Source organism: Gopherus evgoodei, chromosome 1 (genome assembly GCF_007399415.2).
Source record: "Gopherus evgoodei ecotype Sinaloan lineage chromosome 1, rGopEvg1_v1.p, whole genome shotgun sequence".
NCBI classification, from domain to species: domain Eukaryota; kingdom Metazoa; phylum Chordata; order Testudines; family Testudinidae; genus Gopherus; species Gopherus evgoodei.
The window spans coordinates 58,045,983-58,068,778 of record NC_044322.1 but is presented as its reverse complement, the minus strand read 5'-3'; the positions used below and the strand labels follow the sequence as shown (position 1 = coordinate 58,068,778).

At 41.8% G+C, this 22,796-nt stretch overlaps 1 protein-coding gene across 11 annotated transcripts in view; it reads right to left on the bottom strand.

Moving 5' to 3' along the window:
- The window catches only part of TSC22D1 (TSC22 domain family member 1), a 131,185-nt gene extending 109,272 nt beyond the window's left edge, over positions 1-21,913 (bottom strand). For 7 of the 11 annotated variants that reach the window (XR_004000776.1, XR_004000777.1, XR_004000782.1 and 4 more), the window contains exon 1: positions 18,014-21,798. Coding sequence is in view for 5 of the 11 variants with exons in the window: in XM_030565599.1 (XP_030421459.1) it covers positions 18,014-20,841 (2,828 nt within the window). In the remaining 6 variants the exon portion in view is untranslated. The other 4 variants (XR_004000774.1, XR_004000775.1, XM_030565582.1 and 1 more) reach the window with 3 other exon arrangements.
- Positions 21,914-22,796: the final 883 nt, after the last annotated feature.

Here is a 22,796-nt window from a genome sequence, read left to right as displayed (position 1 = left end):
ACTAATGCATGCAAGTACCATTAAGCGATTTATCAGAGGGGTAGCCGTGTTAGTCTGGATCTGTAAAAGCAGCAAAGAATCCTGTGGCACCTTATAAACTAACACGTTTTGGAGCATGAGCTTTCGTGGGTGAATACCCACTTCCTCAGATGCATGTAGTGGAAATTTCCAGGGGCAGATATGCCAGCAAGCTAGAGATAATGAGGTAGTTCAATCAGGGAGGATGAGGCCCTGTTCTAGCAGTTGAGGTTTGAAAACCAAGGGAGGAGAAACTGGTTTTGTAATTGGCAAGCCATTCACAGTCTTTGTTTAATCCTGAGCTGATGGTGTCAAATTTGCAGATGAACTGAAGCTCAGCAGTTTCTCTTTGAAGTCTGGTCCTGAAGTTTTTTTGCTGCAGGATGGCCACCTTAAGGTCTGCTATAGTGTGGCCAGGGAGGTTGAAGTGTTCTCCTACAGGTTTTTGTATATTGCCATTCCTAATATCTGATTTGTGTCCATTTATCCTTTTCCGTAGCAACTGTCCAGTTTGGCCAATGTACATAGCAGAGGGGCATTGCTGGCATATGATGGCGTATATTACATTGGTGGACGTGCAGGTGAATGAACCAGTGATGGTATGGCTGATCTGGTTAGGTCCTGTGATGGTGTCGCTGGTGTAGATATGTGGGCAGAGTTGGCATCGAGGTTTGTTGCATGGATTGGTTCCTGAGCTAGAGTTCCTATGGTGCAGTGTGCAATTACTGCACACCGCACGATCCATCCAGGGCACATCACACGATCCATTGTCTACAGCCAAGCACTGAGGTACAACCGCATCTGCTCTCACCCCTCAGACAGAGGCCAACACCTACAAAATCTCCACCAAGCATTCTCAAAACTACAATACCTGCACGAGGAAATACCTGCACGAGGAAATAAGGAAACAGATCAACAGAGCCAGACGTGTACCCAGAAGCCTCCTACTGCAAGACAAACCCAAGAAAGAAACCAACAGGACTCCACTGGCCATCACATACAGTCCCCAGCTAAAACCCCCTGATGATGTGTTGGAGGATCTACAACCCAACCTGGACAATGATCCCACACTTTCACAGGCCTTGGGTGGCAGGCCAGTCCTTGCCCACAGGCAACCTGCCAACCTGAAACATATTCTCACCAGTAACTGCACACCGCACCATAGGAATTCTAGCTCAGGAACCAATCCATGCAACAAATCTTGATGCCAACTCTGCCCACATATCTACACCAGCGACACCATCACAGGACCTAACCAGATCAACCATACCATCACCGGTTCATTCACCTGCACGTCCACCAATGTAATATACGCCATCATATGCCAGCAATGCCCCTCTGCTATGTACATCGGCCAAACTGGACAGTCTCTACGGAAAAGGACAAATGGACACAAATCAGACATTAGGAATGGCAATATACAAAAACCTGTAGGAGAACACTTCAACCTCCCTGGCCACACTATAGCAGACCTTAAGGTGGCCATCCTGCAGCAAAAAAACTTCAGGACCAGACTTCAAAGAGAAACTCTGAGCTTCAGTTCATCTGCAAATTTGACACCATCAGCTCAGGATTGAACAAAGACTGTGAATGGCTTGCCAATTACAAAACCAGTTTCTCCTCCCTTGGTTTTCATACCTCAACTGCTAGAACAGGGCCTCATCCTCCCTGATTGAACTACCTCATTATCTCTAGCTTGCTGGCATATCTGCCCCTGGAAATTTCCACTACATGCATCTGAGGAAGTGGGTATTCACCCACGAAAGCTCATGCTCCAAAACGTCTGTCAGTCTATAAGGTGTCACAGGATTCTTTGCTGATTAAGCGATGTAGGCACTTCATACTTGCCTTGACTGGAGACTTAACCTCAAGTTATAACTTATGTTGCTACTAACTTGAGTTCCACCTACACACAAAAACCCTTTACTCAATTGTGGTGGTACTTTTAATTCAACTTGGCTCCTGCATCAGGAGGTATAGGCTAAGCTCAAGTTGGCACTACTGATAGTTGGTAGCACAACCACTCTTCGCAGCTCAACTGTTACAAGCTTTTGTCTCATCTTTACTATTTAACTTTGGGATCCATTTCTTAGGATTTCTTACATCAGTCTCAGGAATTAAAGTAGTTACTGACCTCAGAAGTACTATGGGATACTTCCCTACTGTAAGGATAAGGCATTTTCCTGTAGCCATATTGTAAGGTCTAAGTAGGGTGACCAGATAGCAAGGGTGAAAAATCGGGATGGCGTGGGGGGTAATAAGAGCCTATACAGGAAAATGCCCCCAAAATCAGGACTGTCCCTATAAAGTCGGGACATCTGGTCACCATAGGCCTAAGGCCTTTGTCTGCAGCCATAATAGGAGAGCAGCAGTCATTACCCGAGAAGCAGAAAGTCACATCCTCACATTCCATCTAAATTACATTAAAACAAAGAATGTAACATCAGGCTGTTAAGGAGATCCTGTCCTAATAGCATCCACTGTCACTACATAAAGAACCAGATCTTAAGATGGTTAAAGAAAACTTAGTTTGATAGCATTCTGTCTGGCAAGAAATCACTTATCAGTAGTTGTGGTTGTGAAAGCCTCACTTTATTGTTTTAACTTTAAAGTCTCCACTTCTCTATTGTTTGTCTGCATGATCTGTCTGGCTCTTTGATGGTTTCTGTCTGTTACATAATTAATTTTGCTAGGTGTAATTAAGGTGGTGAGATATGGTTGGTTAGAGAATTTTGTTATGTCAGGATTAGTTAGTAAAACTTTAATAAAATGATTAGGGTATAGGTAAGCAAGACTCCAATTTATATAGTGAAACTTGAGTCCAAAAGGAAGTTCTTTGGAAACCAACTCCAAGATTAGAGCTGCCAGACCTCAACATCTTGCCAATGGCACCGTGCAGACACTGGAATCCCCCAGATGACCTGATCCTGACTGGCTGTCAAGCCAGGCGCAGGCGAGGGATGTGCTGGCCACGGCTTCCCACCACCTCCATTGGCCTGGGACAGCGAACCGCAGCCAGTGGGAGCCGCAATCAGTCGAACTTGCCGACACAGCATGTAAACAAAACTGGCCCAGCCTGGGAGGGTGTTTACCCTGGCGAACCACATGCCAGAGGTTGCGGACCCCTGGTGTATCCTGTACATGGTGTTTTGCTGATTATTAATAAAGAGAGGTTAAGTAGGATATTACTGTGTAAGGCTCTTTCACTGGTGAAAGACTCCACAAAGCCGCAGAGTTTAAGGAAGTGAAAGGGTGGGTACCTAAATTAAGAGTGCTATACCTTGAGCCCCAGGAAAAGGGAAAAGGTGGGTGTTCCTAGAGTGTGAGTAACAGAATTTTTGCGGGTAACACTCCCCCAAAGACAAAACTGAGCAGTTATAATGCAAGACTAGAGGACTTGCAAAACTGAAACTTACATTGAGCACACAACTCCCTTCTCAGTTTAGACTAAGAGGGTTTCAATTACTAATTAAGGTAAACCAGTAGGTTTGAAATAGATTTGATAACAACATGGGGCCTACAGCAGTCAATCCTGGGGCCTACGTACAACTTTAATGAAGTCATTGTACTCAATTTTTTTTTAAATGATATTCAATATATCCAGTACCATTTCTGTTTCCTGCACTGAGTGAATTTTTATTTGTCTATGAGCAAGTTAACCATACTGTGATATACGACTGCATGTATAGATAGTACAATAAAAAAGACTTTGAATGCCAAATTTAAATTCAGAAAACAGCAAGACAGAAGATGCTACAGTACCGCTCAGTGGATGCTTGTTTTTGAAACCACTTTTCTAACAAATTTGGTACTACATTTTTTCAAAAACTATGTGCCTTGTTGTTTTTATAGCAAATTTAGAAATCCTATATGTTTCTCTAAATGCTCAACTCTTACAGTATGGAGGTACACTGGGAAATATTACAAAAGGTGTATTTGCTTTTCCCCTTTTTTCCAGGTGCCTTCAATAATTTTTGTACCCCTATTTCAACCATAAAATAGAGTATTTAGTCTACTACACTAGTTTGCTTTCTCTTACCCCTAATTATTCACTTATTTTACTGTACTTTAATTGAATTTACAAAAACTTAATATTTATGGATAAAGTAGTATTTTAAACTGTTCACATTTTAAATTTGTTAAGGAGAATTTCCTTTCCAATATTTTATTTCAGCAAGAATCCTTGAGAATGTTTCACAGACAGAAGAGATTTTCTTTGTACCGACGTATACAAAGCAATGCATACAAGCATTCCAGTGAAGAATATCTACTTAGCAGTATGCAAGAACTACCACTTATTTGGAAACAAAATTAAGATCTCTATCAAGGTACAAAATGATGATTAAGCAGAACATTCATTTGCAAGTGGCAACCAGACAAAACATACACAGTATGTTTTATGCTGTAAACATGCTGCTGCCAAACACACGACAGGTGAAAGGGTGGAGATACATACACCACGCTGACTAACTTTTGATGGTAAAAATCTTACCAAGACAAAGTCGTTTAAAAACTAACCAAGTTACTCAACTCTGAAGTACACTTTTTCAGGAATTCTTAAACATCTTTCTGGAGTTGCTAGGGTGATGCATACAACAGATGAGACGTTAAAGGCCATTAAAAACAAGAGACATGGATGTTCAGAGTCAAGTCCTTGACTTTCCCTGTTGTGACTAGCTATTGTAACACACACAAGCAAAAAAGATAGAGTGAATGCACACACAAATCAGATTCAAAAGAGACCCAGTGACAAGGGAAACACTTTGAATGGCTAGGAGAGCAGTAAAAACAAAACAAGACTAGTTAGTTTCACTGTTTTTATTTAGAACCTTGAAAACAGCAAGGAAATGAAAGAACTATCGTAATTTAATAATGCTGCTGCTTAGGAAAATAGGAGCAGAGACAGGCAGTGGAGTTATTCACAGAGGCTACTGGAGAGGGTATATAGTAAACAACACCTCATTCCTTCCTCTTGCAGCAGATACATCTCTAGAAGGTGCAGTAGCAGAGATTCCTCCCCTCCCCACCCCTGCCAGCTAGAAGGAAGACAAACAATAGCAAGTGCCTTCTGCTTCCAGTGTAGATCTTCAAGTTTTAGACCACTACTAGAAAGACATTTAAATCGAAGATGAACACCTGAGTCCTGTTGTGGACCCTGCCAGGAGACATATAAGCAACTAAAAAGACATGAGGTAGGGAAAAAGTAGAGAAGCCCAGACCCTTAAGGTGTTGGCCTTGCACTCTACTGATGGAACTTCCTCCCTTGTCTTTTGTATCTACTTATGGCTAATTGCCCTGAATAAATTTATGAAAACAGTAAACTAAATTAAATATTTGCATTTATAATGTAATTAATCCATATTTTTAGCCAAAGCATTGCAACTTCCTTCTTAAAAGCATTCTATGGTTTATGAATAACAATTTAAAATTTTTTTCATAAAGTTCAGTTTTTCAGAAATCAGTTTAAAATATTTCTAAAAAATGAAAAAAGCTTAGATTATACAGTTTACAATATGCCTCTTTTACAGGCCACTTGGATGTTTTCCAGTGGCACTTCAATGTCAGAGCTTTAGTGTCTGAAGTGCTATTTTAAGCAATTGATGTGCTGACAATTACATTTTTCACGCACGAGAATGGCTTTCTGAGCAACAAAGGCTAAATGAATGAGAATGTTTCAGTTCAGCCATGCTGTTTACAGTAATAGCACTCCTAATTTTGACATTTTTGTAGTGATGCTTTACTATAATATTGTTTTGGCTACAACTTTACTGTACCTTAAAAAATGCAACACAATCTTAACTTTATTATTACATAAAGTCAGTGACTTGGTCACCGAGTTACGATTGGTATTTAATGGCCACATGACCAGTTTTGATCATTTGAGATTCTATAAACAACTGAATAGGAAAAAAATTTTTTGACTATTGATTTGCCTTTTCATCCCATAACATTAGTTTCCCCTCCTTTCCACCTACCTTAAGCCTGTGTACTCAACTAGGCAAAACTGAGATTTATGACTCCACTGTTTTTTTTATTTTTAGTTTGAAACATAAGAGTTATCATACCAGATCAGTGCACCAGCCGGCCTCCAACTATAAATACCAGAAGCTTTAGAAGAAAGTGCAAAAAAATTGCTGAAAGTAGGTATGAGTAACCTGGCCCAGGGAAAGTTTCCTCTTAACCCTGAATAGTTAGAAGCTAGCTTATGCACTGAAGCATGAGATTTTCATCTCATCAAATCTCATCTAATTTTTATTTTATTTATCTATTTAGAGATCCCCACTAAAACAGCTCAGCCTTGTCCAAGAACAAGATTAGAAAAAAACAGTCTTCCCCTAGGTTAAAAAATTCTTACAGCTGTTTCATTGAGAAGCTGTAGAATCACCATGCTTTAGAGCAGAGATTTAAAATTTGGCAGGAGGAGGAGGGAGACCTCCCTGATGTTAGAGATGTGTCTTTTGCCATTTCCTGGAAAATCCAACACAAATCTGGCTGAATTATAGGCCACTGGAAAAAAATCTGTTTTCAAATACTCAAGAGGCTTGTTAAAGTTTGGCAGCTGTATCCTCCAACAATTCTGACTGCACTGAGCATACTTCATCCCCACACAGCTTTTATCATTTTATCAAAGATTGCGCATGCTCCATCATGAGGCTGAGCAAGACTTCTTTCCAATAGTGCTGAGCTCAGGACCGAGAGCAGGGATACTGTGTCTCCTGTGCCCTCAATATCCCCCTACTGATGCCCATACAGCATGGAGGAAACAGACTGACTTGAATGCAGAAGGGCAGTGAGCAGAGGAGGTGGAAAACATCAAGGAGACAGGAACACAAGTGATGGAAGGAGGAGAAGAACAGGTGCAAGAGCCAAAGGGACAGAGGCACAACAGTTTGTAACTACTGATTAGAACTTATACCCCTCCACAATCTGGAACTGAGTCCAGGATTCCCAAGTCTCAACACTCCACTGCTATCTAGCAAACAACTGTAAAACTCACTGGCAAGGTGTACTTGTTCCCTCCATAGAGGCTGTTCCACACAGAGAACAGTCTACTTCCGCTGCTACCAGTTATTCCATTAATTCAAGTGGTAAAGCTATGTGCTCCAACAGGAGCATGTGGGAGTCTACATGGTTGCACGATAGATTTTTTCCCCCCAATGTTTTTATATAAGCGATTACACAAAAATAACTACATTAAAATGTTACAAAGGCAAGCATTCAAAAATTAAGAAATGCCAGAATTACAGTTACCTGTGACCCATTTTTAAGATATTGTGTTTGAGACTGACACTTACTGACTTGAGCCTACAATTAACCTGCATTTTTCACCACTATTCAGTTACATGGAAATTCATGTGATAACGCATGTACAGCATCTTCAGTTCGCTGCAAAGTCATTAGCAGACAATGGAGCACTGGTATAGTGAAAGCCCATATTTAAACAATATTCAGACAGGTTTAAATCTGTCTTAAATGAATACAAAAAGGACAGGTTAAAAAAACATTAGTTGCTCAAGGAACAGATCTTTAGTGAAAAATAAAATAAAATTCAGCCACCCCTTACAGCTTCTACTTTCAACTCTCAATTGTAGCAGAGAAGTCCAGCTACTTCCTCCCAATCATGTAAGAAAGAAGCTTCACCTTGCTTCATTCTCCACCCACACAGGAAGTAGGGATGTAATGTTAATCAGTAACTGATAATATTCTCCTGAGAAATACAAAACTATTTTCTATGGTCACTAGTCAAGTTGAACATATTAAGAAAAGGGGAAAGGCTACTTTAGGGTGTTTGCCATTATAATTCAGAAAAACAAGTTTATACAAGAGTATGTAAAACACAGGGAAATTAACCACTATAACATTAGAAGAATTATAATTCTACTATAGCTATGCCAGTCAATTTTCCCATATAAACAAAAGCAAAGTACACAGATTTATACCAAAGTTAGTAATATTTCAAAGTTCCACCCAGCAAGAAAATACTTAAATTAAGCACTGCTTTAGTCTCTCACTTCAAGACTGCTAAAAGGCACTCAAATACTTTTGCCATTGACAAGGGCCAAAACATCAGAATTTCTATTAACATAATAAATAAATATCTAGTAAAACAGCTGAAATATTGCATTACAAATGTTTCATGAGCTTTCCAATCTCTGCAATTTTTTTTTTAATGTTTCAGTTATAAATTCTTAGTTTGTGCTAGGGCTTCAGAGAACAATTCTCACCTCATGTATATAGAAATACGTTCTTAAGAAGAGAGACAGTCTGAAGTTCTAGCAAATCCTTGAAAGTAAAGTTCTGCTTTTACATTTGGCTATGAAAAATAATCAGCCTAACATTCACAAAAGTTCTACAGTTAATAAAATATTTGTCCATGATAATATACTTTACGTTTCAACTGCCATCAGTTTTGTCTGTATGAACTATGTAGGACTGAAATCTTTAATCCAGCAGCTATTTACTTTTTTCATTTGAGTCACAAGTAGCATGTCAAGTTTCTATTATCAAGTATTTCTGCTCTTAATCAACTAATAATAATGTATTAGTTTCTTTCCATCTTTCATCAGAATATAAATATACAAACCACCCAAGAAACTGAAGAATTTTGGTGACAATCCAAAAGAGCAAAATTTGACTGGTTCGTTCACTGGGCAAGTTTATTAAGACAGAATTATGGCATAGTTTATTTAAGGAACACTCAATATAAAGTCATACTGTAGACAAATATATCTGCTAATGTCATCACTGATCATTTGAAATGAAATAATTTTTAAAATCCAATTTACTTGTTATTGTTTATGTTCTTACTTTTCTGCATTTCTCTCATATGGGAAATAAAAAATTGATTTCCTGTTCAAGTTCTCAGCATTACAATGGTTGTAGTTCAGACATTTCAGAGGAAGTGTTTAAAATTTTCATTTAAATTAAGTATATAGAAATATTTATTGGCCTTCGTTTTTATAAAAAAGTCCTTTTTACACAATTTTAATGTTATGTCCTATTTAAGTTACCATTTTCCTTTTGGGAGAAATCTCACTAAGATATACAGTTTTTAAATCATCTACTCTTCCAATCTATGTTTCTTGGAGTTGTCTTGACTGTACAATGTATCATCTTTCACCAAGTTTTTCTCCAGGATTGACACTAGCATTTAAGTCGGCATTTATTCTTGAAGGTAGGAAGTAAAATAGTGCATTTTTCTTACATCACTATGGTATTTATTTTTCTGAAATGACTTTCTTTAAATAGACATCAGTACTGAACAAAAGTAAAAATGGAACGTCAGTTTTTAAATAGTCCTAATGTTGCTTAAGCGTCCTCTGCTTACAAGGTGGTGTAAAAGAATCCTTGGTGCGTCAAGTGGCCCAGTGGTTAGTGTCCCCAGCACCGCCACCCGCTCCCCCCATGGGTAGGATTTACAGTCCTGTCCCTCACTTAATCAGATGGGCATTCAGGTGGGCAGAAAGTCTGTGTCCCTATCATATTAGGAGCAGTTGGTAGGGGAGCATGGGCTCACCCATTCCACTGGGCTCTAACCCAGGACCCTGGGAAAGTCCATGTCTGGCCCCCAAAGGTGTCTTCCAAGTTACCCTCCCTGGGTCACATCCTACTGTCTACCTCTCTCCTCTAGCCTCCAGTCTGACATAAAGCAAAAGGAAAAAGAAAAGGCAAGTAAAACAGTCAGCCCTAAAGGAGCTCAACAGGCAAAACTTCTTCCCTTGAGAAGGCTTCTCCAGTGTCCTTATCAGGAGCTTTCCAGGCAAGGCCTGTCCTCCTCCTCAGACCTTCCCTTCCTGAGATGGGTTGCTCCCTTTTCAACTGCTTCTCCAGCTGGAGCATGCTCTGCAGGTCTGGAGTGGCCAGGCTACCTGGGACCAGTACTGCCCTATAGCCCCTTCAGACCCCATGTGGGGTCTGTACTTCCCACCAGAGGAGAAGAACCTTAAACTCTTTACAAGTGTGCTTAAAAGTTTAAGAACTCATAACAGAATGCGTGTAAACTAAAAAAAATAAATTAGACTTTTAAATGGCATATTTGAAGACAGTTCATTCTTCCATTTATTTACTCAAATTCAAACTCGGTATTCTTTTTTCCCCTCTAGAAAAGTTAGTGACAAACACCTAGGAATGCTTCAAAGTTTTCTTGCTTCACTTCTGTAAAGGCAGGAATGCTCTGATATGGGGCAATCTGAAATTTCATTGAAGAACATGGAAGAAGGTATATTCTGCATCTCAGTTATTTTTTGGAAAAGATCTTATTCGCTCAGAAAATTAAGCAGATGAGATAAAGGAAACATCTGTTGGGTTCAGAAGTTGCTTTTTTTTTTTTTTTTTTTTTTAAAGTCACCATCCTGGCCATAACCATACTTTAACTATGTCTATGTCATCATCACTTGCAGGAAAAATACAGAACACTGAAATCTTTTCATGTTATCTAAATAAAGGCAGACCTAAATATCTGAATTCTAAAATGCTTTCATTTTTAACATTTATAGGTAGGTTTTGCTTTTGTGGAATCTCGCTTTTTTTTGTTGTTGTTACTGATGCTGTTGCTTTTTGTTTTCAAGTTTACAAAAAGTTTTCAGTTCACCTTTCATCTCAGCTGTTCCATTCTAGGTTCAGTCTGCTGCTTCTGCTATTCTGGAAAATGAATCAAGTTGTAATGCTCTGGATACAAGGTATACAGAGGTAAATGAACCTCTGGTATACTTGAAATATTTCATGTTCAAATCCAGAAAGCTGTGCAACTCAGCTGTGAGTGCCATACTGCACAACTACTGCAACATAAAATTGGAGAGCACATACAATACAAAATATTACATATTCATAAAAGGATGGTGTAAAGGTTGTTGTGCAGCCCTGACCTGAATTTTCTGACTGGTGTGTTTGAAATCTCATCTCTAAAACTCCACTAACACTGTTTTGCTTGGCGTTTTTTGGACAGTGCTCTATATTTTGTTCACATGACTAACAGGGCCTGAATTTTAAAATTTTAGGTTATATGGGGGGGGGGGGTGAGGGGAAGAGAATCAGGAATTTGTGATACATCCCTCCTAGAAATCTTGCAAATTTTCTTTCCTGGCCATGCAAACCAATAACGAAATATTAATGCAAACAGAATAAGTTAGCTAATCAATCATTTAATGACAACAGGACTACGTATGTGGTTAAAGTGCTTTGCTGGATCTGGGCCTAATGTTCTACAGTATTAAGTACACAGTTGGGCCAAAGAACACAAGCTATACACTATCTCCAGTTGCAATCAGAAGTCCATACCTGAACCAAAATGTTTACATATTTTCAAAAGGCATTAGCATTCTGATTCTCCCAAGTTATGTACAAATGTATGGTAGGCTTCTACCCCCTGCTCCCCACGAAGAGTTATTGAAAAAAGGACGCTACTGGCTTCCATGTTTGTACTTGAATGATTACAATTGTTTATTTTTTTTTTTTGGTCAAATCAAAAGGTAATATTGCTAGCCAAGAAGTCAAACCATGTTGTCTCCTGACCTATTCACCCCAATTACCTTCAAAATTCTGCCTTACACCTGTACAATACCCACTGTTGCCTTAAATGAGGGTGCGCAGGCGATACCAAGGGCAGACTTTGTCCCAGAAATTGAGTAACAGTTCTGTGCAAAACAATAAAATTCACTACTTTTCCATAGCTTTGCTGATTCTGCACTACTAGGAGAAATAAATGTAGGGCAAGAATTTTAAGCCTGATATCTAAAGTTAAGCACCTACATAAGTTGCCTGATTTTCAGAGTTACCCAATATCTGGAGATCCACTGACTTCAATAGGAGCTGTAGGTTCTCAACACCTCAGAAAGCTAGGCCACACATTATATATATATATATATATATATATATATATATATACACACACAGATTTAAATGTTTATTTTCGTAAATCTTGGTAAAAAAACATAAGTGAACACCATTAGTAACTTAATTGAACCGCTGTATAATTAACAGCCAATAAATGTATATTAAAATTGTGGAGGAGGAAAGGGAGCCAGAAGTCACTTCTGATCACCTGAAGAGGAATAAATTTAATTTAAAAGATCTATTTTAATGGAGTGCTCTGATGATTTGGGATATAAACATTATGACTTCAATGGGATGGCTAGCTCAAAGAAAAATAGTTGACAGTCATTGTACAATGGAAATACATAATTCTGGTCCATTCTAACTATAATAACATGATTTTACAGTGCAAAATTATAAACACTTATAATTTCACTAAAACATGATACTAAAAAACAAATATTTTACTCATACATATGAAATGTGGTAAATGCTGTCCCGTAACCTCTACATGTCAAAATCATGAAAGCTCTTGTTCAATAGGCTTTAGCATGCCATCAATTCACCAACTATTAATGATAAAATACCCATTTACCCATGTGTACTAGCTTTCTTCAAATGCACGTACCAGAATTTATCCCAAGAGGCAAGACATCATGCTATTGTGTTCTATTCCAGTGGCTCTCAAACTTTTTTTTAAACTGGTGACCCCTTTCACATAGCAAGCCTCTGAGTGCAACCCCCCCTTATAAATTAAAACTACTTTTTAATATATTTAACACCATTATAAATGCTGGAGGCAAAGCGGGGTTTGGGGTAGAGGCTGACAGTTCATGACCCTCCATGTAATAACCTCGCTACCTCCTGAGGGGTCCCAACCCCTAGTTTGAGAACCTCTGTTCTATTCAGTCTCTGCCCCATAAAATAAACCAGGTCCGAAAACTAATACTATATAGTAACTGTTTGGTGCTTTACATAAAATGAGTTGATGGGAGTTAAATGTTCACACCCCAGCAGTAAGTTTCACAATTAAATATGTGCGTCAACAGTTTGCACTGGTAGGCCAAGGACCAAAAGAGTAAAATTCAGACAGCAGGATCAGAAAAAACAAGATCGGTCACTCAGTCTGACGTCATATATTTTGCAGAGTTTCTCACCACATGATTGATATTAATGTCTTTAGCCTTTAAAAAAAAAAATCCATAACAATGATGCTTCAATCACATATCCTGGGAGTCTATTCTGTTCTCCAATTGCTCTTAAGAACTTTTCCCTGTCTTCCTTCACTTCAGGCTATTGTTTCTTGTCCTATCGTGTTTTGAGACTGTCAATAGTACTCTTACTTCATTTATATTAGTTGTTTCTGTGAAATAATTTATCAATTGATCATCATCCCTCACCTGCAGCCCCTCTCCTAGTATATGGCAAAGCATGAAGTTTATACTTCTGCTTAATTTTATACTGTCTCCGGTATTCTCACGTTAATTTGCGATTTGCTCTACCTCCAATCTTAAAGGCACATCAGCAATCTGAAATTCACTGGGGAAAAAAAATGTAAAATAATTTCAAGTGTTACACATGCCGTAAAGTCTCCATACCAGTTTTTATGGGTTTACAATCATTTTCCTACTTTTCAAACTGGTTTCTCACACCCTGTTACTATGTGAAAGACAAACAGGTGAAAACACAGACTGACTAGTGAGGAAGCAGTGGGAAAGTGACTTACACAAAGTGCTCTCAAGAGCATGAACAAAACAAATGAAGAAAATGATTGTTATTTGTCTGATCTTTACCATAAAGCAACATTTATGAATGAGAGGCAAATCTGAAACAAAATGTGTGATTTAAGTTATCTTTGTACCTATAAAAATCAGTAGAAATATAAATACAAAATCCAAATCTGTTGTATGTAAACTAAATACTAGGAGCTGTGCTCTTTATTGCACACATGGATTCCCACTGTGAACTTATTTGCATATGATGTTAACGCACTGCCTAGGAAAGTGTTATCGTGACTAATTTTGCAATACAAAGTCTACATACATGAAAATGTAAAGCAATTTTTTATTAAGTTTTTTTAATCTATTTGAAAGATTCCATGGGCATTAAAAATAAAATGAAGAAAGATTTCCATAGTTAAAACATCTGAAGATCAAAGATTGTTTGAAATTGACTTGATTCAATAATCAGGCTGTGTAAACTGAGACAAGAGCCACCTATAAATGAGATAGCCTATGAAAAAATTAATATATACCATGACTCAAGAAAAAAGAAACTACCTAAACACTAAAAGGGAATTTGCCTATATTTTAGAAAACGGAGCTATTGGGACAGATGACAAGTCTAGAGTTTGACATGTCAAAATGTGAGGTGTATCTGACAGGCTAAGAGAACAGAAGCCAGAGGAAACAGTGTATTAATATGGCAGCTGTAACAGTATTGCTTTTACCCTCTCTCTTCAATAACTGAAGTTTATAGATTAATTTTCCACAGGATATCCTGTCAGGGAGTTCATCTTTATGCTTCTTTTTATGGCTTCTCTGCTACATTTAGAAATACAGCAGTCTGACTTATATTGGGGAAATACGAGCTATTATGTCAAAGAGAAAATTCTCTCCTCTTAAAAGGATGTAGATTAACACAGCAGAGTATTTAACAGCCTATGTACTAATAATGGGCACAGGAAAGAGTGCAGTTACTGCTCTGAAGAGGTAATAGGGTCAACAATTTGAAGGCAAAAGGACATTGACACATGAATGTACACACAATTACAAAATGGCTTCATTGAAAACTGTGATATAATTTACACAAGGTATTACATGGGTCAGACATTTCTTCAGATGCATGCTCACAATGGAATTTTACAACTTCACCAGTCCAATTATGCTGTCATTCTGCATTATTCAATTATATTTTTTCTTAGGCATTTTCCCTTGTCAGATTTGGAACTACTTGTGATGTGTACACATTAATCTTAAATCAGAAAATGTAGTGCCCACCTAGAGTCTAGAATCCCCTGCCTGGATTTTACTTGTTGGACATATTTCAAGGTGCCTATTTCTTCAGTATATAGAGTCCAGGTATGTGTAACAATATTAGTCCCTAAAACAGGAGACATCTAATCTAATACATACACCCTACAGCAAAAAAGAATCAAAACCAAGAATACCAACTAAAGGAGACTGGTGGCTGAGGAGATGAGAGAAAAACCAAACCAAAGAGATATCACTTTTAGGAAACGACGCAAGGTACAGTCTATCAGAGTCTGAGTCCTGTAAGTGGAAAGGCATTACAGAGCCAAGAATCTGGTACTGAAAAGGTATTTTCAGTAGCTCCAGGATTCCATCCCCAGATGGAAAGCAAAAGCATTCCCACTAATGGTATATTCTGAAAAGGGATACATGGGGAGAGGTGATCTCTGAGATAGCCAGGTGCTAGAACATCTGTAAATAATCTATCTTTGACTAAGCAGGGGACTGGCAACCAGTGCAGTGCACGGCGATAGTATAGTCTCATCTATCTACAGGTCTTTAAAAAGCAAGTAGTCATATTCTACTCCAAGCGAAGCATCTGAGGGATGTTCAGTGGTAGCTACATGAGAGCACATTTCAGTAATCCACTAGGAGATGATGAAGACAAATAATGAAGGGCACAGTCTGCGTAGGTGGGGAAAAGATGCACTCTTTGGCCAGCCAAGAGCTGAAGGCGGCAGCATTTCCAGCTACTGCTACTACCTGGGATTCAAGAACTACAAACAAATCTATCAACTGTGGAAAAACAGCTGACTTCTACCCTCAAAATAAGTGTGCAGTCACATACCCCAGCCAATTTCTCAAAACGCTTTTCAATATCAACAAGCATGCTGCCATCTTAACTGCTTTGAGTACACCAGCTAGCATCAGTTCTGATTACTTCTTCCAACACTGAAAAAGCAAAGAGCAATGTTCAGGTTCTCCAAGGGAAAAACAAAACAAAAAATCCCATAAAGATGAGCATCATCTGCATAATGGTGACACTGTAGGCCCATAACATCTCAATACCTCCTCTACCAGCTTCACATACTTGTTGAAAAGAAAGTGGGCCACTAACAGAATATTGCGAGTATCTTTTATGCAAGAGCTCACGAAAAATGAGCAACCTCCCTTTCTAACCCTCTGTGATCTCTTCAAAAGAATGACTAAAGCCACCTTTAGCAAGTCAACATCTCATGATCAACAGTATCAAAGACAGCTGATATAATATTAACATTGTAAAAGCAGCAAAGAATCCTGTGGCACCTTATAGACTAACAGATGTTTTGGAGCATGAGCTTTCGTGGGTGAATACCCACTTCGTCAGATGACATGCATCTGACGAAGTGGGTATTCACCCACGAAAGCTCATGCCCCAAAACATCTGTTAGTCTATAAGGTGCCACAGGATTCTTTGCTGCTTTTACAGATCCAGACTAACACGGCTACTCCTCTAATATTAACGTTAATATCTAACCTTTCAGCATCCTGAGATCTACCATAATGGGGACAAATTTGTCCTCTACTAGTTCTCAGCTCTTAAACAGCTGTATGAACCTAAGAATTTAAAAAAAAACAAAAAAAACACAAACCTTCACCACCCACCCTCACCTCTCATTGTGACTACAAGTGAGAAGGAAAATACGAATCTTTTTTTTTCCATGTCCTTTTCTTCCCCCATTCATTTTCAAGGCTATTTAATTCTGTCCTAAGTTACCCTCCTCTCACATTAATGGAATTTCTTCTTCTCAGGGCTTGTCTATCCTTACCGGGGAAATCAACGAGGGGCAAACAATGCATTGGTGGTCGATTTAGCGGGTCTAAGACCTGCTAAAATCGACCGCAGTTCACTCTCCTGTTGACTCCTGTACTCGACCAGAAGCTGTCAACATCGCATAGTGTGCACTCCATGGTAAGTAGATCTAAGCTATGTCAATTTGTTACGCTATTCACATAACTCAAATTGCGTAGCTTAGATTGAATTTCCCCTGTAGCATAGACAAGGCCTCAGACTGTAAATTCTTTGGGAGAAGTACCATGTTTTCATATGCATTTTTACAGAGCCCATTGTAATAGGGACCTAATCCCAACTGGGTTTACCAGATACAGCTATGACATTAACATTATACAATAATGATTGAAAATGGCTGTTGCCAAGGCTGCTAAATTCTGTACAAGAGGCAGAAAACTTTGAAACTGACACAGTTACACTGCACACATTGCCAAAGAAACCAGCACACGCACATACACAAACACACAAATTAAGACACCCAGTTCTCATCTATCTTTAAAAAAAAAAAAAAAAAAAAAAACACACCCCTCATGTTTCAAGTATCTAACAATGGTCCGTCTGAGACTGTACTACAGGCACATCAATTTCAAAGGCCTGTGCTCCCTGTGCAGAATTGAGCAACTCCAGCAATGTAACAGGGCTTTAAAATGGAAACTCCAGGAACAAAACATGCAAGTGCCTCATGTTAGGCTCAAAGAGGGGGAAGGGAAGAGCAGCTGCAGAGAACATTGAGAGGAAACATCCAGGGTCAGAGCAATCTGAACAATGTTTTAAAATAATCTCCTCTGTCGCTCACCACCACCCCAGAGCAGCCCCACTCCATCCCCATATTGACTGAAGTGGCTGGCCCAAACCTTCCATCCACAGCAGACCAAACCATGATGTAGTCAAGATTCAAATAGGAAGTCTGAAATGGAAAGGCCTCTTAAGTTTGTAAAATATACCTAAAAATAAATCTCAAATAGTTAACTGTATTTAAGAATTGCTCCCCACAATTTTGATAATTATTTTAAGTATGCCATCACACTCCAAAGCGTACTTTTCCAGTCAACTATACATGTTGTGTGTACATATAATATAATGAAGGGGGACACAGCCTTCTAGGTACTATTACACATAGACAGTGTACTCATGCAACATAGTTTCAGAGTGCAATCAATACAATTCACTCCCTCTCTTAGAAGAGGAGCAATATAAGAAATTTAACACAGTAGCTGTATATGTCCTGATCTGAGAAACTGTTTTTCTAACAAAGCAGGTATCACAACTATATTTGCAACGTTACACTTAGTCATCTTATGAAATCACTGCAATGGTAATTGCAAACTCATGTACATAAAAGTGATATGGTTTCTTTGCAAAGTTAGTGGCATGATCTTACCTCTCATCCTCACCATCAACAAGATGGGTTGTCAATGGCAGTACTTTCAGTGGAAACAGGGAAGCAGAGGATGTTATGTTGCTGCCACTCCCATCTGAAACAGCTGATGCTCCAACACCACTTTCACCACTGGCAGCTTGCGGTAAACCAACTAAGGAAGGTTCTGTAGGGCGCCTGCCATCTTCAATTTGGCTTACAATTGACTGAGTTAGTGATTGTGCAGAGAACTGAGTAGAGTTTAGCGGTATCTGTTGTGGCACATTTTGTGCCACTGGCATACTTAAACTAGTTGATATCAAGGGAGGCTGACTAACACTTTGAACCAAATTCCCATTTTGCACAGCTGAAGCTTGTGCTACGTTCTGTGATGGACCCAAACTTACAGGAGCAGAAGATATATCAGGAGGTACATTTGAACTAGCTTGACTTGGAGCAGGAACAGTACTAGTAGAAGGTATAGGGCTAACTGCAGGCAATGGTTGGCTGGTCATTCCTTGAACTACAGTTTCTACTTGTGCCTGGGGTTGTACAGGTAACAAAGCATTTTGTGAAGCAATTACCATTTGTGGAGGAAGGCCTGAAGCACCAGCTTGTAGTCCCTGCTGAATTATCCCAGTCTGAACAGGCTGCACCACTTGTGAAGATGGAGGAGCAGCACTTTGCTGCATAACTGAAGGTGTAATTTGGTTTGCAACAGGTGGCTGCTGCACCACAGCAGGTACATTTCCTTGTTGTCCAATGTTAATAATTTGACCACTAGTACCTACAGGTGGCATTGCTGTCTGAGCATGTGCAACAGGCTGAGCTGGTGCCACAGCAGGATGTACTTGTACAGAAGGTTGGATGCTTGGTGTCTGAACAACAGGAACCGGTGTTCCTGCTCCTACTCCTGTAGAGCTGGATTGCACAGCAGGCACTGGAGGTTGAAGTATCTGCTGATGTTGTATGTAGTCCGGTATGGTCCCTGTCACAGAACTCTGATTCACTGGTTTAACTCGTGCAGGGGCCATCTGCATGGAAAGTGTCTGTTGTCCATACTGTAACTGCTGTTGTGGTACAACAGGCAAAGTTTGCACAGGACGTGAGGGTTGAGAATATGAGAGCTGCTGCTGAGCCACACTTGGAATAGCAGGTTGTTGGTGACCTAAAGATGATACACCTACTACATTAACTGGAGTTGGCTGAACACCAGCAACAGTTGTTAAACTAGCCTGTGCTGAAGACTGGACTCCTTGCTTTTGCTGTGGATAATTTACTTCTTGAGAAGGCAACTGTACTTGTGCAAGCTGTGACTGAGAAATACTCTGCGGTATATTGGATGCTGGAATAGTCTGAGGTCCAGCACAACTAAAATCCATCTGCTGTGGACCCATACCTTGAAATGTCTGCTGTTGTATCACAGTAGGTGCTCCCATTTCCCCGCTTCCCACACTTTCTGTGTAGTGACTCAGTGTGCTTACATTGCTGCTAACAGAACTCCCACTGGTGCTCTCCCTTTCAGAAGTCACTTCAAGTGGATTTTGTTTTATAGTCTCTACCGCTTTGTTTACTGCTACTCCTTCTGTAACTGCTACAGCGTTTTCTTTATCATAGAATTCAGTGCATATCCATCTACCTTTTTTAAAAGGTTCAGAACTGGAGTCTAATTTTACAACTCTAAACCTTGATGTGCCAGCTGCAGGCTGCTGCTGACTTGATCCCACTGCCATTCCTGCAGTTGGATTAGTAACATTATTAATGACATTAGAGGAAGCACTCGTACCATTGCCAACACCACTCAAGATATTCACATTAACATTGCTGCTGGTTCCAGATAAAGCATGTACATTAGTAGTACTTGTGACGTTGCTTAAGTTTATATTAACATTACCAAGCATGCTGCTTGTCATGCTAGGACTACCACCAACCACATTACTTAACATACTAGTTCCAGTAACAGGACTTACACCTATATTGCCAGGAGTACTTGTAGTGCGAATATTAGTCAGGGCAGATGCAGGAGTACCAGTGGATGATGCAGCAGAAACTGGTGCAGTTGTGATAACATTGTCAGAGCTTCCAGCTGTGGACAGCTTTCTAAATGACGGACTTGAGGGTGGTCCTCCAGAAGCTGGTGTACTGCCCACCCCAGGATGTGATGGATGATGATACCCATGATGGTGATGATGAAGGTGGTGGTGATGGTGACCATGATGAGGGTGAACATTTCCATTGATCACAACACTCTGCTGTGGGTGATGTGGCAAAGGGGGATGCTGCTGAGGAAGATGAGGCTGGTTTGGAGAGACGGCCCCAGGGGTCTCAGCCTCTTGGAAGTTATTTAAAGTCTCTTCGGAGGAGCTTCGTTCAGGTTCACCCAAGTCAGTGGCCCTGGATAAAGAAACATCCAAAATTTCTGAAGAAGACAGGTCTTCAGTGTGAGACTCATCCAGGTCATCGTAGCTTTCTGTGTCCTCTGCTATGCTGTTGTTTGAGCTCATACTGGCAGAGATCTGAGCAGGGGTCACGCTGGTAATTTGGAAGCCACTTTTCTTTTTCTGTGCAAGAGGCTGTGGCTGGAGCTGAGACTGGGCGAGGAGATTCAGGCTTTGTGGAGGAGGGGGTGGCGGCTGTGGACCCGCCGATGAAGATGCTGCAAGAGACGGAGGAGGCGGCTGGATGAGCAGAGGCGGCGGATAATCCTCGGTGGAGAGGGCTCCGCTACCAGCGCCGGTACCTGATGCATTAAGCGCAGTAACGCAGCTGCCGCCGCTGCCCCTTCTAGGAAACATTGCCGGGTGCGCCATCTTCCTAGGACTAATGTCTGCGGCTGAGTCAGGCTGGTGCATTGTACCGGGTTTATTTTAAGAGTGCAGTTCTCCGGCCCGGAGAGAGACAGCCACACAGTTAGCTTTGCATGCAACCCAAGGGAGAGGCACTACACACACACACACACATATAACCCCCTCCCCTCCCCGCTGGCTCACACAGCACAGGCTGAGACGGCTCGGCACAGCCGGCACTGCCACTAAACCGCCCCTTTTCCTCCTCCTCTCCGGGGCTGGGGGGGGCGGGTGAGGCCGGGTCCCTCCGCCGCCTTCAGATCAGAGCCAGTGAATGTGACACTTTCAGTCCTTTGCCGGTCACTTTCCCCTCCGCTCTCCACTCCCCCTCCGGCCCTCTTCTCCGGGGGGCGGGGTGCTAGGGAAGAAATTACCCACGTTATCCGGCCAACTCAGAAAGCAGCCGCCCGCCCCCCTCCCACCCGAGCTGTGTGTAGCTGTAGGGGGGTGGCTGTCGGCAGAGCGGACCTCCCCGCCGCGGGGCCCCGGGGGAGCGGCCGCCGCCGCCTCTGGCGGCTGGGTGCGGAGGGGCGGCGAGGGGGTGTCGGGGGCTCGGCCGGCTGGGGCGCCTAGGAGCAGCAAGGCGCAGGCAGATACGTACAGGGCTGGCACGCAGCAGGGCGGCGGCGGCAGCCTGAGCCGGGCAGGGACATTCCCGTCAGTGGCAGCCATGGAGCTGAATCATTTTGGGGGGTTAAAGAGACAGAAGGAGGCCGGAACAAGCAGCCACCCGCCCTCCTCCCCTAGGAGAGCCCAGCGCAGGGAGGGGAGCCGGCCCGGCCTCTCCCTCCGCCGCCCCGTCTCTCTGCAGCGAGGCCGCTTCAGCCGCTCTGCCCCGGCTCCCTCGGGCTCACAGCGAGCTCCTCTGCAGCCCCCGGCTGGGCTGAGTCCTCCTCCTCCTCCTGCTGCCTCTGCTGGGTCTGTCTGCCCCCGGCTCCCCCGCTACCGCGACTCGTCCTCCCCCGCCCCCCGGGCCTCCTCACACGGCATTGGAGCGCGGCGCCGAAGCTGGGCGAGAGGAGGGATTGGCCGGAGGGGAGGGAGAAGACGAGAAGTAAGATGGCGGCGGCGCAGGCGTGCTGAGCCCTCAGACATAAAGCCCGTCTGGAGCCGGCGGACGGAAATTGCCGAGCGGTGACGAGCGGCTCGGCCTGGCCAGCGAATTCGGGTGGGCGGGGCGGGCGCCTACCATTGGCTGAGCGGGCCCCGAGTTATTAATAGGCTCCCGCAGAGCTGGGGGTCGCTGCAGGGGCTGTACCGCGGGGGAGGGAAGAGCTGCCACCGCCGCGCCCCAGGCAGAACGTCTCTGTCTCAGACCCACGCAGCTCGGGGTGCACGCATGGCTCTGCCCCGCATGATCGGCCCGGCCCCTCCCCTCCCCTCCCCATCCTCTTGCAGAGGTAGCCACAGGGTTACGTTCTGTCTCGTTTTCTTTCCATCGGTTCTAACTTCGATCCAGGATATTCTTCTCACCCCCCCCCTCCTCCTTTTGCTGAATGAGAAACCTGAGGCTTTATCACCAGGGCTGCCTTTTCCAGCATCACGTGCCTCTTTTGTGCAACAAACTGCAGTTGCCATGTGGTGCCCCTGTCTCTCCGTAGAGGACTGGGCTTGGTGGGGGAAGGGGAGAGGTTGGTGGGTGGGGTGCAAATAGTGCCTTTATTGGCTGCTGCACAGTGGTCATTGCAGTCAGTGGAGCTGTTTCTGGAGTGACTCATCCTTTCATTGGATTGAGTGAGGTTCTGGAGGTGGGCTCATGTTTTCTAACTCCAGTTTAGCGTGCCCCCTCCCCAGGATTCCACTCACCTGAAACCTATGAACTACAGCAGAGGAAGATGTGAATTATATATATAAAAACAATTACAATGTGTTCAGTTCAGTTGTTTCCTCATAAATGTCAGTGCTATAGATAATATAGTACTTCTTAGTGGATTAACCAAAAATTTAGGAATATATAAATA